The sequence below is a fragment of the Haplochromis burtoni genome, unplaced genomic scaffold, assembly GCF_018398535.1.
Source record: "Haplochromis burtoni strain Fernald_Lab_line unplaced genomic scaffold, NCSU_Asbu1 Contig_219, whole genome shotgun sequence".
NCBI lineage: Eukaryota > Metazoa > Chordata > Actinopteri > Cichliformes > Cichlidae > Haplochromis > Haplochromis burtoni.
In genome coordinates, this window is record NW_024582580.1 from 928,909 (window position 1) to 943,150 (window position 14,242).

At 46.3% G+C, this 14,242-nt stretch overlaps 1 protein-coding gene across 1 annotated transcript in view; it reads left to right on the plus strand.

Annotated features, from left to right (window-relative positions):
- Positions 1-4,011: 4,011 nt before the first annotated feature.
- The window catches only part of skila (SKI-like proto-oncogene a), a 32,444-nt gene continuing 22,213 nt past the window's right edge, over positions 4,012-14,242 (plus strand). The window contains exon 1 of the mRNA XM_014338199.2: positions 4,012-5,292. Coding sequence (XP_014193685.1) covers positions 4,162-5,292 — 1,131 coding nt within the window. The 5' untranslated portion in view covers positions 4,012-4,161. The remainder of the gene's footprint in view (positions 5,293-14,242) is intronic.

Consider the following 14,242-nt stretch of genomic DNA (forward strand, 5'->3'; position numbering starts at 1 on the left):
TGTTGAGGATATGCTAATTAGCAAACAAGGGGGTGGTTTCACAGTTGCATCTATCCCTCTCTCACCACATCTAATTTCAAAGGAACAAGGTGGTGATGAAAATGCTGAACTCATAAACTCATAATGAAATTTCCCCAAATAGTGAAAGGCAGCAGAGTGACTATGTCCATCATTTATATACAGGCTATGCTTTCAGTCTACTTGGTGCAATATATGTAAGTCAAACCAGGGAACTGCAGAAAAAAAATCTTCCTTTAAATCCAAACATGGCAATCCATATAACTCAAGAAAAAAATAAATAAATAAAAGAAAACCCTGTGCAATTTCTGAAGAAATAACAAACTAGCATGGCTTACATTATATAACAAATAAAGCTGACACTTTAAAAAATATATAAACTCCATCTCCAAAGGTTGACTCTGTTCATCTGGAAGTAGTGTTTTCATGTCCAGATGAACAAAATCAGCCTTTGGAGATTTACTTACCTGGATGATTGAGAATGCATCAAGATATATAAACTCCAGTTTTCTTTTAAAAAAAGTTTCCCATACCCTTTCAAACAGTTATAATAAGGCTTATAGTAAAATACAATAAAGAAATATGTATTAAAATAATTTCTCTTATTTAGTGTGTAACATTTTCTTCCTTTTCAAAATAATGGTATTATATTTTAGGCATTTAAAAGACTGAGGTTGTATTTATAGTCAATGGTAGCTACTTCATTGATGGCTTTGGATTATTTTAAATTATACAAAAAATACCTCAGAGGGTATAAATGCTCACCACAGTTATTCAAGTTATTCAGTACAAAAGGATGCTTAAACTCTTGTACAGCCTTGCCTTATATGTATTACATCTGTATCAGGCCACAGAGCTGCTCCATTGAGCTCTATTATTATTAATATTAATATTTATAATAATACATAATAATACATTAGTTATTAAGATGATCTCAAGCTGCAGCAATAAAGTGAAATGAGCATTAATTAATTAATATAGATGATTCAATATAATAACGTATATGATTCTGAAAACAAGTGCACTTGCTTTACGTAAGATGAGATAACTCTTTATTGTCATTGCACAGTCATACATAGTACAATAGTACAGTGAAATTGGAAAACTGCCCCATGTCAGGAAGACTTGGAAAAACAATTAAAAAAATAAATAATTACACATGGCGATAACATGGAGTTAAGATTAGTGCCATTTCTGACATGACCTCACAGTCTAAATACTTGTTTAGTCACTTTGTAAAACAGTTGTACAAGTTTTTCTTTCTTTTTTCCTTTTTTTAATACACTGAACAGACCTGTTAATATTCTTTAACAAAAGGATGTATTTAACACATCTGTATGGGGGGTGTTTTTCAAGTTGTTTGTTAGATTTGCCCCCTCCCCCCGCCGGCTCTTACGCCCCCCTTTTAAAAAGCTGGGGCCGCCTCTGCAGCGTTACCTGCTCCTGAAGGAAACAAACCTCACAGACTGTGTGAGACAGACAGACACGCGAGCCGACAGACAGGAGGAGAGACAGGCGAGAGACACCCCCGCATAGTTTCCGTCAGCCGGGTGACGTCTCCGCCTCTCGGCCGTGTGCAGCGTGACGTTACGGCGCTGTAGTGGAGCCTCTAGCTGCATCTTGTTGACGCTCCGCCAGGCTTTTCCAGTACTGAGAGGACCCCGGGAGAGTGAGGACGGCCGATACACAGCGTCCAGGCAAGTGCTCGCCGTTTCAAAGGACGGAGCCGGTTAAACGGGCCCGTTAAGGAGGGACGGGAGGTTGGTTTGTTAGTAGCGAATCCGAGCCGGTGATTAACGATTATGGTTGAATTCCTGCGTTTGGCCGACAGTGAGTAGCGGAGTGAAGGGGAGCGAAGCTAATCTGCTTTAGCCTGCCGTATCGGTGTCTATCTGGGGTTAGCCAGTCGTGATGTTAACGCTTTCCGTGCTCTCGGTAAGCCTGCTTTATTAGTCTCTGCGCGGGGTTAGCCTGCCTTAATATGGTGGCTGTTTATCCCCCCAACGGTCGCGGTCAATGCTTACAATGTATATGAGCGCTGAAGTCGGTTCTGCCTGCTTTACTCTGGTTGTTATTGCTGCTGGGGGAGGGAACTGGGCAAAAGTGAGCCCGTCTGTACTCACGGGAGCTGGGTTAGCCTGCTTCACAGCCCTCTGAGCTGTTCAGACTGCTATACGAGCGGCTGTATCGGAGCAAGGCTGACTGGGGTGGTCGGGCTAGCTAGCGCTATGATGATTTAGTGTTAAAGGACCCGAGAGCTGCTTCTCAGCGGGTTTCCAGTCAAATGCGCACATTTTTTACACTCAGAACACATTCTTATTTTAAATAATCTAGCACTCATATATTTAATATTAAACACTTATTGCAAGTGTTTTGACCCTTAGTGACAAGTGTTCTACCTGTGTTTGGGGGGGATTGGAGAGGGGAGATTGCCACGGGTTTAAACCTCACCGTGCCCTCACCAAAATCGGCGTGTGCGCATAAATGCCCAACCGCGGTGCCTTCACCACACCACAGCAGACTGTATCGCAGACAGTGAATGTCATTATCAGCACTGTCTGCATACCAGTGCCGAGCCAGCAGAGGAGGCGAGGTAGAGGCTGCAGACTGGAGGAGGAGGAGGAGGGGGATAGTTGGCGTTATACGCGGTGTCCTTGCACCAAAAAAAAAAGGGTACTAAGAAGTAGTGCGGGTGACGTGAGTAAGTCCAGCTCGGGCGAGAGGCTGCGCGAGAAAAGACGGTGTGTGTCTTGGGGGAAGCAAACCGAGATAGATTTGTTTAAAAAAAACACCCGAGAAAAATCGGGGCAAACGCTCCTTTATGTCAGCCACTGATTTGAATTTTGCCGTGTTTATGGCTGTTTTTGCCAATCGGCCCACGGTGGTATTTGCCATTATTACGCCCACAAACATCCACCCGTTTCAGAGGTTTTGCACCGCGACAGCTTTTTTTCTTCTTCTCGTCAGTCGGTGGAAAAAAAGAGAGAAAACGTCGGGATGCTAAAATTTGCAGAAGCATGCAAAACCATGTCTTGTGGTTAATTAACAGAGTCTGCCTGTTTACCTTTTTGACAAGCCAAAAATTCCGTTTGGCGTGTGTGTGCGTGCGTGTGTGTGTGTCTCTGTCTATGCGTGTATATATAGAGAAAGAGCATTTCGTTACCACACCAGAAAGCGTATCATCAGAGCCGAAGTGCATGGAATCTGCTGTCTCTTGCTGTCTCTTGCTGTCATATTGCAGCACCATAATGCAGCCATTACCAACTACAAGGCGTTTTAAATTCGGTAAAGCCGCTCGGTGTTTACCTTATTAGTAAAATCCGAGAGTTAAAAACAAAAAAGGGAGACGGAGGGAGAGAGAGATTGGGGGGACATCGGTTTCCACAGTGCTGAATGTCAAGCTGTGAGAGGATTGAGGGAAGGGGATGACTGCTGTTAACGCTTTTATCAGTTGTTTTTCACGGAGTTGATGGGGTCAGCGTGGGGTAAGCACACCTACGGGAGCGTACAATATGGCTGGGAAGGGCACTTTCATTTGCAAAGTGAAATGCTTTTGAGCATTGTGGATCAGCCGCTCATTAACAATGTAATGACGGGGGAGAGGGGGGGTAAAGGTAGGGTGTTGGTGGTTGTGGTGGTGGAGGAGGATTTCTGTTTGTCTTGTGTGGTCAACTGGTTTGGCTTGTTAAAATTCTCACTCAGCGCTGAGAAGTTTTCTCGTTTGAACCTTTGGTGGATGCAAATTTCTTCCTCTAGGGTTCAATTACAAGAGCCAAGAAGAAAACCCCCGTGTTTGTGTGAAGTATGGTAATGGCCATTTGGTATAGCGGGCCAAGCTGACAGCCGATGACTTGTTCAACAACCCCGCAGGGACACCATTAAACCTTTAATGCTCCAGATATTTTTTCAGTTTGTTCATCTGTCTACAGGAAAGGTAGAAAAGACTGTGATTTATTTTTTATTTCTATTTTTTCCTTGTGTTTTCATGCTCAGGGAACAGATCAGACGATAGAAATCTTCAGTAACGATCATGCATGTGTCTCATCGCCAGAAGATTTGAGAAGAGTTAAGGAGGAAAAGAGACCCAGAGGAATACGAGAACTTGGTCAGCTCGCAGAAACGACAATAACCCTGTGCTTAGATATGGCCAGCACCCAGACCAGCCTGAAAACCCCTTTCAAAGACTTGACCTCATTCAAGGGCAACATGAAACGGCTGTACAGAGAGCGGCTGGAAGACGCGCCCATCAAGAAGCGCGTGATGGCGGAGATCAACCTGAAGCGTCGCAGCTTGGACTCCCTGCCCTCCCTCCCCAAAACTCCCAAGGTGAAGAGGGAGCAGACTGAGGACCCACGCCCCGACTGTGACATGGACATGGAAGGGCGGGCTGAACTGCACATTATGGGCTCTACTAAAGCCCTGGACCTGAGCCCTGGGCTTAAACACACACTGGCCCAGTTCACCCTCAGCAGTCAGAGCTCCCTCGGGGGCCCGGCTGCCTTCTCTGCGCGTACGGGCCATGAGCATTCCCAGGCTGGCATGCCCCCCCTGCCCTCCCCTCCTGTTTTGGGAGGGGGCCCTTTGCTGGTTCCTTGCGACAGCTCTACTGAACTCACCCACTCCCTGCTGGAGGGAGAGTCCATCTCCTGCTTCGTTGTTGGGGGCGAGAAGCGGCTCTGCCTGCCCCAGGTGCTCAACTCCGTGCTCCGCGACTTCTCACTGCAGCAGATCAACACCGTGTGCGACGAGCTGTACGTCTACTGCTCTCGCTGTGACGCCGAGCAGCTGCACATCCTAAAGGTGCTGGGCATTCTGCCGTTCAACGCGCCTTCCTGTGGCCTCATTACACTGACGGATGCACAGCGGCTCTGCAACGCTCTGCTGCGTCCTGGTGCAGCCCTGCCTGCTGACCCCAGCGGTAAGCTGTCAGCTCAGGGCCTCCTGAAGGAGAGTGAAGCCAGCTTCCAGGTGGAGCACCAGTGTCTGGGGAAGTGCCAGGGTCTCTTTGTGCCCCAGTTCTACACCCAGCCTGAGGTGCCCTGCATCCAGTGTGTGGAGTGCCAGTTGCTCTTTTCACCGCAGAAGTTTGTCATGCATTCGCACAAGTCACCTGATAAGAGGACCTGCCACTGGGGCTTTGACTCAGCCAAGTGGCCCTGCTACCTGCAGCTTGCCAGAAAGTACCAGGGGACCCCGGAGGAGCCCAGACTCAAGCAGCTGCTGGACGAAGTCAAAGAGAAGTTCCACTATCAGCTCAAGAGGTCGCTAGACAAAGTAAGTGCACCTGTTAGTGATACCTGTGTAAGCTGAGTGTGTCTTTGCTTGCTATAAATCCTCATTCATCACCATTCTGCTGTTTGACCAGTGAAAGCTTTTCTCTTGAATTAAAGTCTCCATATTTGTTTGTCTAGCTGACACGTCCTCTGTCCTGCCCTCTTCCAGACTTGTGTTTTGTGTGTTGGGCTCATTTGAATAAAATGACTGGTGTTTTCTTAAACCAGTGTTGACCTAGTGTGTGTGTCTGAGGCCTGGGACAGGTGGTGACATCTGCCTGGGCAGGTCTGATCAGACGAAGTTAGGCCAGCTGGCCACAGCTGAAGGGGAAGTGCATCATTTGTCCCCCCGGGTCACCTGGAGGTCGGTGGGAATGTCACTGAACAAAAGGCCAATATGCGAGGCTCAGGAAGCAACCCTGAAACTCTGGTACTGGAGTTATCTGTCAGCACCAAGGTTATTATAGCCAACAAAGACTTTTAAAGGGAAAAGAAAGAAAACTAAGTGACACAATATTGCACTTACAACTAACTGTAGAGGAAATGTTTAGTTTGAATTATTGTTTAGTCAAATTTGGTATCGGAACCTACCTGTATGAGGGTACATGTCTATGGGACCGAGTCAGCTGCCTTCAAAAAGTGCTTTATTCATATTGTAATATCTAATCTGTACTTCTGAGAGAGATGCCCATGGCAAAAGCCCTCCATTTTTATAAACCTAACTAGTAAAATGAATAAAATCTAAACTGAAACCTAACATTTTCAACTATTAAAAACTAAACTGAAACAGGGAAGCCCACACTGGAAACTAACTGTAGCTAAACAGAGTTAAAAAGGAAATAAGCTGGTCCCTTTTTTACTGACTAATAACTGGCCAGTTTACCCAGGTTTACTTCATCTCCATTCTTTCAGCACAGTCTGAGATAATGGCTGATGGAAAGGAAATCTCGTGCCGTTCACAGCTTAGGAGCTTTTTGGCTGGTTTAAAAAAATGAATGTTGGAACAGTCTACACGTACTGAAAGCCACACTTTCAGTAGTGGAACATCAACCGATGTTAAGCAGGGCTGTGCAGTTAATTGAAGCTTAGTTTCCGTTATAGTTTTGACTGGCAACATTTATTAAAAGAAATTTATCTTATTTTAACTTTCAGCAGACCACTTAGCTTTATTTAGTCACTCCCAGCACATTGGAATGGGTTTATATTTGATTTGATTGTGATTTTGTTTTTTTAAGTTGCTGTGTAGAAAAAAGAAAAAAAAATCATGCCAGTGCAATATAGAAGCCATAAGGGCAGCGATCCTATTGAAAGGTCAGTGTTTAGAAGAGGAGGAGGGGGAGAAACTCCAGCTCGTTTCACTGCTATTAACTGGTTTATGTCGTCTTATGACCTCTCTGTGACCACAGCGGACTACCCCGGTTTGCACTGTATTCTGGGTGAATGGCTGGTTAGCTCACACGCAAATCTATATGCATGTTTTTGGTGAAGTTGGCTGTCATTGTCAGGATTTATATGTCACTACTTGGCAGCTGGTTGCATGCAAGACTGAGCAGAGTTTGTGCAGAGTGTGAGGTTTGTACGGCTCAAGACACACAACTTATGTGTGCGAGTCAGAGGAATTATTTGCCTTTTGCGACTGCATCGGAAATAGCATCTACCGTCTCGCCCAGCGTCCTGACCACATTCCTGTCTCGCTTCTTCCCAGCAGGTATGCATGTTGGAAGCCACAGACGTTCTTTCTGAAAGCCAGAGACATTTTTGTAGCTCAGAGGGAAACTAGCGCACAAACTACTGCACCATGTACCTAATGTCGAGGGGGCTGATGAGTCCCGCAGTATCGGTGGTGTGTGTGTTTATGTGTGAGACACATTGCCTGTGTGTGTGTGTGTGTGTAGGCCAGTATGACACATCTTTGTTTCTCTGTCTCACACACTCACACATTGCCAGGCCCTCTGGAGCATGTGTCTCACCACAGTTTCAGGTGCTGTCTCCTCTGTGAGGTGATGATTTTTTTTTTTTTTAAATAAATTTTTTTCTCAGTCAAAGTTTTCTTTTTTTTTTCTCTCTCATTTTGTTCTTCTAGGGTTTTGGTTTCAGTGGAAATGGTTTTTGCAGGGTTAACAGCAGTGGTGAAATTTTATGTAACAGTTATGCTGGTGTTGACAGAGACAGACAAAGTCACAAATGGCTAAAATTCCTGGAAAGATGTTTGCATGAGAGTGTCCAGGAAGCAGGTGACTTGATAGAGGATGCCAGTATAAACTTCACACCACTCCCTCCTGAACAGATTTACGAGTGTGTGAAAGGTCAGTGACCGGAGGAACACGATGACCTCGTACTGAAGTCAGGACACAGGGGCTCTCCCTTCACATTCAGCCACTCTCTGTTTGTGTATTCCTGTAATGAAAGTGTGCGTTAACTGAACAGGAAGTGAAACAGACGGACGTGTCTCTCACCCTGAACATCCTCCAGACTCTCTGTGTCCAGCCGCCTCCACCGCACTGGCTGCGTGACTCATAGTTTCCACATCCCAGTTGGTGGACGGCCAGGCAGGCAAGCTCATAGTTGCGTCTTCTTTTTAGAAAGATGGCTCGCCTTCGTGCGTGTTGGTCTAACCCCAAATGTATACCGTTACCCAATGTCCCTTATTTACACACAGTGTCGATGTGCACATTTACAAGCAGTTTTAACAGAGATTTCTGGGACCTCATAGAAAACAAGAGGGGAGCTTTCTGGAATCCCCCCCAGTCCCAAATCCTGCTCGGACTGTTTGGCTTAAAAAGGTGCAGTTAAAAACTCCAGGACCTGCGCTCCATAAAGGCGCTTTGTGCCTGGAGGCAGTGCTAGCCTGTCTACTGATCCCTGCTGTGTAAACAGTTTACTAGACACAACCAACGCACACAGCAACAAGCTGAAACCTTATCACCGGAGTCACTTTAGTATTCGACAGACAATGATTTCATTTTGACCTCAGGGTTTGTTACAGACGCTCATTCTTTAGACTGAAAATGGTTCCTCATATTTTTAAAGCCATTTTCAAATGTATTGTGTAAATAAGCTCATGCTACTAAAAAGTTTTTTTTTACACTATAAGCGAGAGAGGAAAGAGCAGAAGCAATCTGATTTGATATTTTGGGCTTGTCTCCTAACGCTAATGAGCCGCCCCAACATGGTGGGTGTAGCAGTTTGCTGCTTTTCCTTTTTTTTTGCCCCAGCCTTGTTTGTAGCGTTGTGCTGGCCCCGAGTCAGAAGTGTCAGACGGAGAGAACAGCCTTCCTCTGTCTGTCTCCCTGGCCGGGTTGACACAGTGGCTGCGGCACAGACGGCAGACAGCTGCATCTTTCTGGCTTCCTCTATTTGCTATTTGGAAACCAGTGACTTCATTACCGCAGACCGGTGCAGCTGCACTCTCTGGCTGTCTCCTGGGCTGTTTGTCTGTCTGCTTGTCAGTCTTTCTCTTGGGCGGTGTCTAATTGGATTTTGGCGAGCATACTAATCGTTCGCTGCGCCTGCCTTCTTCATCTACCTCCCCTCGACATTCAAACTGCCTGCCTTCTCTTGGATTCCTGCCCTCAGACCCGCAGTCTGGTCTTCACGCTGCCACCCATTGCTCACCATTACCCCCTTTCTCCCAAATCAGACGTTCTCACATGTATCCGTAAACAGTCAATGCCCCCTCCCTGGCCCCAATTGGCGAACAGTAGCAAAGTAGGCAGCCAAATGACCCGATAAGTCAATCGTTACATAAGCAATAAGACCACTTGTGCTCTTCTGCGAGGTGGATGGGGAAGAAAGGCCAGCGCCTATTGATCGGGTCTCCTTGATGGATATGGCGAGTTGCCGGGTGACACGAACACTGAATAGAGTGGGGGTGGGTGGCGGGGGAGGGTGCATCAAGAGGAGAAGGAGGAAGAAGGAAACAAGAAGAGTGAAAGGAGCAGACTTTTTTTTTTTTTTACAGAGGGCACAGCCAGTGTTACATAAGTTCCTGTCTGTGTTCAGACATGCGAATCAGTGTCCCAAGTTCACTTCTCTACTGCTTCTGCTGTCGCATGCATTCATTTGAAGCAGCATCGGGCAACACGGTATCTTTGACCGCCTGAGGGCAAGAAACTTGAGCAAATAAGAGAAGTAAAGGCTATGAAAGGATGTGAGGTTAGAGCCAGGACACGTCGCCCTGAATATGGTTTACTCAAAACTGCTCCACTTTTTAGTTATTTATTTATTTATTTGGGGTGGGGGGTTTGGCCTCTGACCTCAAATTTCCTTTCTTCCAACGTGTAATTAACCTCAACCTCAAATGTTGCTTGTAACAGCCCTCTTTATTGGCCAATCACATGCCTGCTAGCTTGTATTTCCCCAGCTAACAAGAAGGACACACATACACATATTTCTGTCTGTTTGTGCATTTTCCTTAGAACAATTGTCCCCTTATACTGAATACACGGCCGCTTTTTGGACGCTGGCCCACACTAACCTACAGTCTATTAGGCCTGTATGTAGTTTGGTGTGGGAGACAGTCTGTGTATAACGAGCCATGCCTTGGCCCATGTTTGCAGCCTGTTGTAAAAGGCCTAAAAGGGGCCTCTCAAGGTAGGAGGGGCTTAGCTGAGGGGCCTCTGGTATGTCATCGTCAGGTCAGTGCCAGTATCATAGCTCTATAACGGAGTTGCAGCTCGCTGGAGGAGTGCCCAAACCATTACTTCCTAGTCTTTGTCTGAAATAGATAAGAATCATCCTTTAAAGCTTTAGGTTTCACATGACCACAGGCCTCTGCCACAGTTCATCAGCCTGTGCCGTTCACCACAGCCCCACATTTAGAAATGTACCATCACTGGGCTGGAACAGCTGCTGCTCTTTATTTTGGATAATAAAGTAAAAATAAGAGGAAACTGTGCTGCTCCGGGCCTGACGTGAGCCTGCCGCAACAGTGGGCAGCACAGACAGGTCTGTCCAGATACAGCGGAGCCTCTGCCACGTCTGCCAGCACTCACACAGACTAAACACATTTGCCAAGCCCCTCCCCGCTAAACGTCCTGCGGGCTTTTAAAAGAAGCCTCGACGGATGGCCTATTTGCATGTTCACTGCGCTCTTGCTCGCTCCCCCTCAGGGCGCCAGACCAGTTTGCTGCTTCTGAGGAAAACGAGATTGAGAACAAAGTGAGAATAGTGGGGCTACGAGTTCAAACAAGATGCAAGCAGAGAGAGGTTTCTGGATCAAAACATGCCTGACTCGTATGCTTAGTTGGCTTTAGAAGAAAAGAGAATAATGAGGAGTTTTGGTATTAATTAATCGATCAGTTGACGAGAAGATTAACTGTCCACTGTCAGGTCTTCCTGAAAGACAGCCTGACAGGTTGTGCGTGTTGTGAGCTGCTACGCTGGTGGGTATACTGTAAAGGGGCTGTGTGTGTGTTGCATGCAAGTAGAGAGAACACGTTTGCATTTGAAAGACTCCTCTGTGCGGCCTCCCGGTGGGAACGGTGATTAATGAAGATATAAATGGAGAACCCCGGAGACGCCGCTTTCCATAGGAGCACCATGTACACATCAGACAGTACACGTAGACGCCCGGCATATGGGCAATGTTATAGTTTCTCCTACAGCCCCAATCTCCGAGACAAGCAGATAAACAACGGATATCAAAGGCGTGTCGTTGAATCCCAATGGGCTGCCAACCGCAATCCTGGCCAAAACGCATATCAGTCATGCGTACTGCAGTTCTGTGAAAAGCAGGGGGAAATACTGACTAATAAATCCCCATTTATTTCCCTGATGGGTAACGACTTGTTTTTTCCACACAAGTGTGTTCCTGCCTGTTTGGTTTTCTCTCCATTTGCCTCTATCCAACTGAACCTAGTTGCGATGCCTTGTTGTGACCTTAAGCTTGGAGTCTCAAATTGAAGCACAGTGAACCGCTTGCTCTAGAAGTCTTTCAGTCTGTATACCCTGTAAATCCTCCTCTCTCCAGGAGCCTGGGTGATGTTGCTCCGGGCAAATCTGTGAAGTTAACAACTGGGAAATGGACTGCATTAATAAGGATGGGGGAAAGGGACATTTTAAGCTTTGCCCAGTCTCCTCTCTTCCCATTTTCTCTTGATGTGTTTATCTCTCCGCTATTCCCACCTGCAGTGACGACACTCATGGGACTCATCCATCTCTGGGATGTTTCTTAAGCCACTAGATATGCAAACATACAGTCTTCTTTATACCATATCCTCCTGGGGTCCAAACCAGCTCATCTAGATACTGTAAATGGAGGACTCCTGGATCTGGATTTCCCTCTGGATCTCCAACAGCACCACTGCAACTGTTCACAACCTAAACTAAGTAGCAGACAGTCCTTGAGGTTGTTGACCTCCAGATGCAATTAATTACTTAACAGCATCCATAAAAGGTATAGTGTGGGTTTTTATTTGAGTATACTTAAGCTATGGGAGCATAATTAAGGGTTGCATGGGTTGGGGCTTTGGAGTGCACTTCAGCATCCTTGCACGCAAGCTAAGAGAAAAGTCTCTCCATCGCCACCGAGCAATAAAGTGGCGTGTCTACAAGGTTTGACACTTATTCTTTGCGTGTCCAGCTCTTCTTTTGGGCTTTCATGTAAAAAAACAAAAAAAAAACCCCAACAACTTTGTTATTAAAGGAGACTCAACCTTCATGGAGACTTATTGCCCTTGACTTTATCTTCTGACGAGTTCCTTGTGGTTTACAGTCTGGCTACAGTTTAACCAATTCCTGTGACAAGTGCACTTTGTTATGCCAGAAATTTTCTCTGTCATCACTATCAAAATGTGCTGGCTGAAACGCATCCTGATTCCAGATGAGTCCGAAAGCAGAGCAGTTCTTCGTAAGAGTGACTCACGCTGAGTGAAGATTTCTAGCCTTCACAGTGTACCGATGGCAAATCTTTTGGCAAGGTCGCCTTTTTCTGTCAGCTGCTCTGGCAGACATCCAATCTGCCTCATTTTCTATTCTGTAAAGCAGCAGAGGAGCGAAGGCTGACTCTGAAATTTCAAACCCCAAAACTCTCAAAGTTTGTGCCATCGGAGCTGGATGACAGAAGCCTCGACACAGGCTTTGAATGTGTTTGCGTGATATCTTTTAGAGCGATGAAAGCACAGGCTAGTGTTTGGATGACACAGTGCGGAGTCTGTGATTTAAAGGAAGTCAAAGGGTCATACTCAGTCAGAGAAGCAGCCAGACTCTCACACACAAACCCAACCAGAAACCAGCCACTTCCTCCCCCTCACCACGCCAACCCTATCCTGCAGCGTGAGTCACGGCGCTCCATCCATGCTGCGGTCTGCTCTCCACTCATCAGCGTCACTGTGGAGCCAGGACAAAGATTTATCACCGCCCTGGTCTCTCACTCAGTCTGTTTGATCTGCACCCAGGTGTGTTCACTTAGAGCTCTGACTCAACCGTAATGAGATTTGCCAATCCCAACTGTGCTTTTCTTGGGCTGCTGTCAGAGCTTGCATCAGACATTGAATGTGTCTTGTGTGTTAATGAAGGAAGTCTGGCGATCGAGTTCACCTATCATAGGCTCTGGTACATGAAGCTTGGTGCAGACAGGGTGGAAATTAACAGCAGCCTTTGGCCAAATGTCGGGAGGATTTCTATGTGCAGGTTTCATCTTTTCAGTGAACCACGTTCAGGAAGAACATTTAAATTTTGCAAAGGTCTTCGGAAGGTTATTTTGAAAGCCAGAGCTTGTGAGGGAAAAATGGAGGAAGAGTGACGGGAGCTGATGGATTTGCATTATGGGAGCTGTGTTTGTACGAAGGGGAGAGGGAGAGATGGAGAGGGTGTCGAGCCTGAGGGGCCCAAACAGCAAAGCCAAGCTGCCCATGCAGAGAGGGAGCAGTGGAGGCTTCAAACAAGCTCCTGCATGTAATATGGATGAGACCGGAGCTCCCTGCAGAACAGTCAGAGGACCTAGGGCCAGTTTGGATTTAACTGTCTGCTTTTCCATGTGTCTGTGATAGATTTTACCCTGCGGGTCGTTTTGGCCAGGTGGAGCTTTCTGTTTGTAGCGACTGGGATAGCCTCCTTACTCCATGTCTCTCCACCCCCCTATCCTTCCCTCCTCCTTCCCACCCGCCTTCCTCTGGCCTTGTTGCAGACAACGATGGCCAGCCAAGCACTGACATTTACTGCAGTATTCCATGTTACAACTGAGCAAGAAGTAAACAAACCGCAGATCGATACGTACGCATACGAGGTTTTAGTCAGGGGCGACTCCTGCAGTAAAACCTTTAAACCTCTCATTTAAACACCTACTTCACTGTGAGGCACTTGCCTTTGCTTCCCTCTTAAAAGGGCAAGTGTATTTGTTTCTATTTTTCACCAGACTTTTCTTCAAATGACAATTTGGGATAAATTAATGCAGGATTGTTTCCTATTTAGCTACCGAACGGCTGTTCGAAGCAGTCTTCAGCATGCATTAGGAGGCCTTTCAGTGGGTGCTGTGTAATTCATTGCAAAGAAACAGGGTCGGGCAGTGTCTCCATTTTGTTTTTTTGTCTCTCTCTGTCTCTGTCTCTCTCTCTGTCTCTCTCTCTCTGTAGTGATAGCAGTGCAATGCTGGCTTACTGACAGCCTCTCTCAGCTTTCAGTCTGCTTAGCAACGCTCGTCCTCTCTGCAGCTCTCTCACTCCCCTCTATCTCCAAGCACTCCCGAGTTGTTTCATCCAATATGAATAGTAAGCCAAGTTCCCTTATATAGAAAACCAGGCAGCTGATTTGTGTTTTTTGATGGCAACAGCAGAGTGTGTGCATCTTTGTCCCTAATTGCAGATTTGAACTAGTAACCTACCTCTGCACAGCATCCTATGGTGGCACGTTTCTCTAGAGTTTCTCTTTTGGTTTTTAAAGATGTTAAATCTCTGTCTCTCACACACACACACACACACACACACACACACACACACACACACACACACACA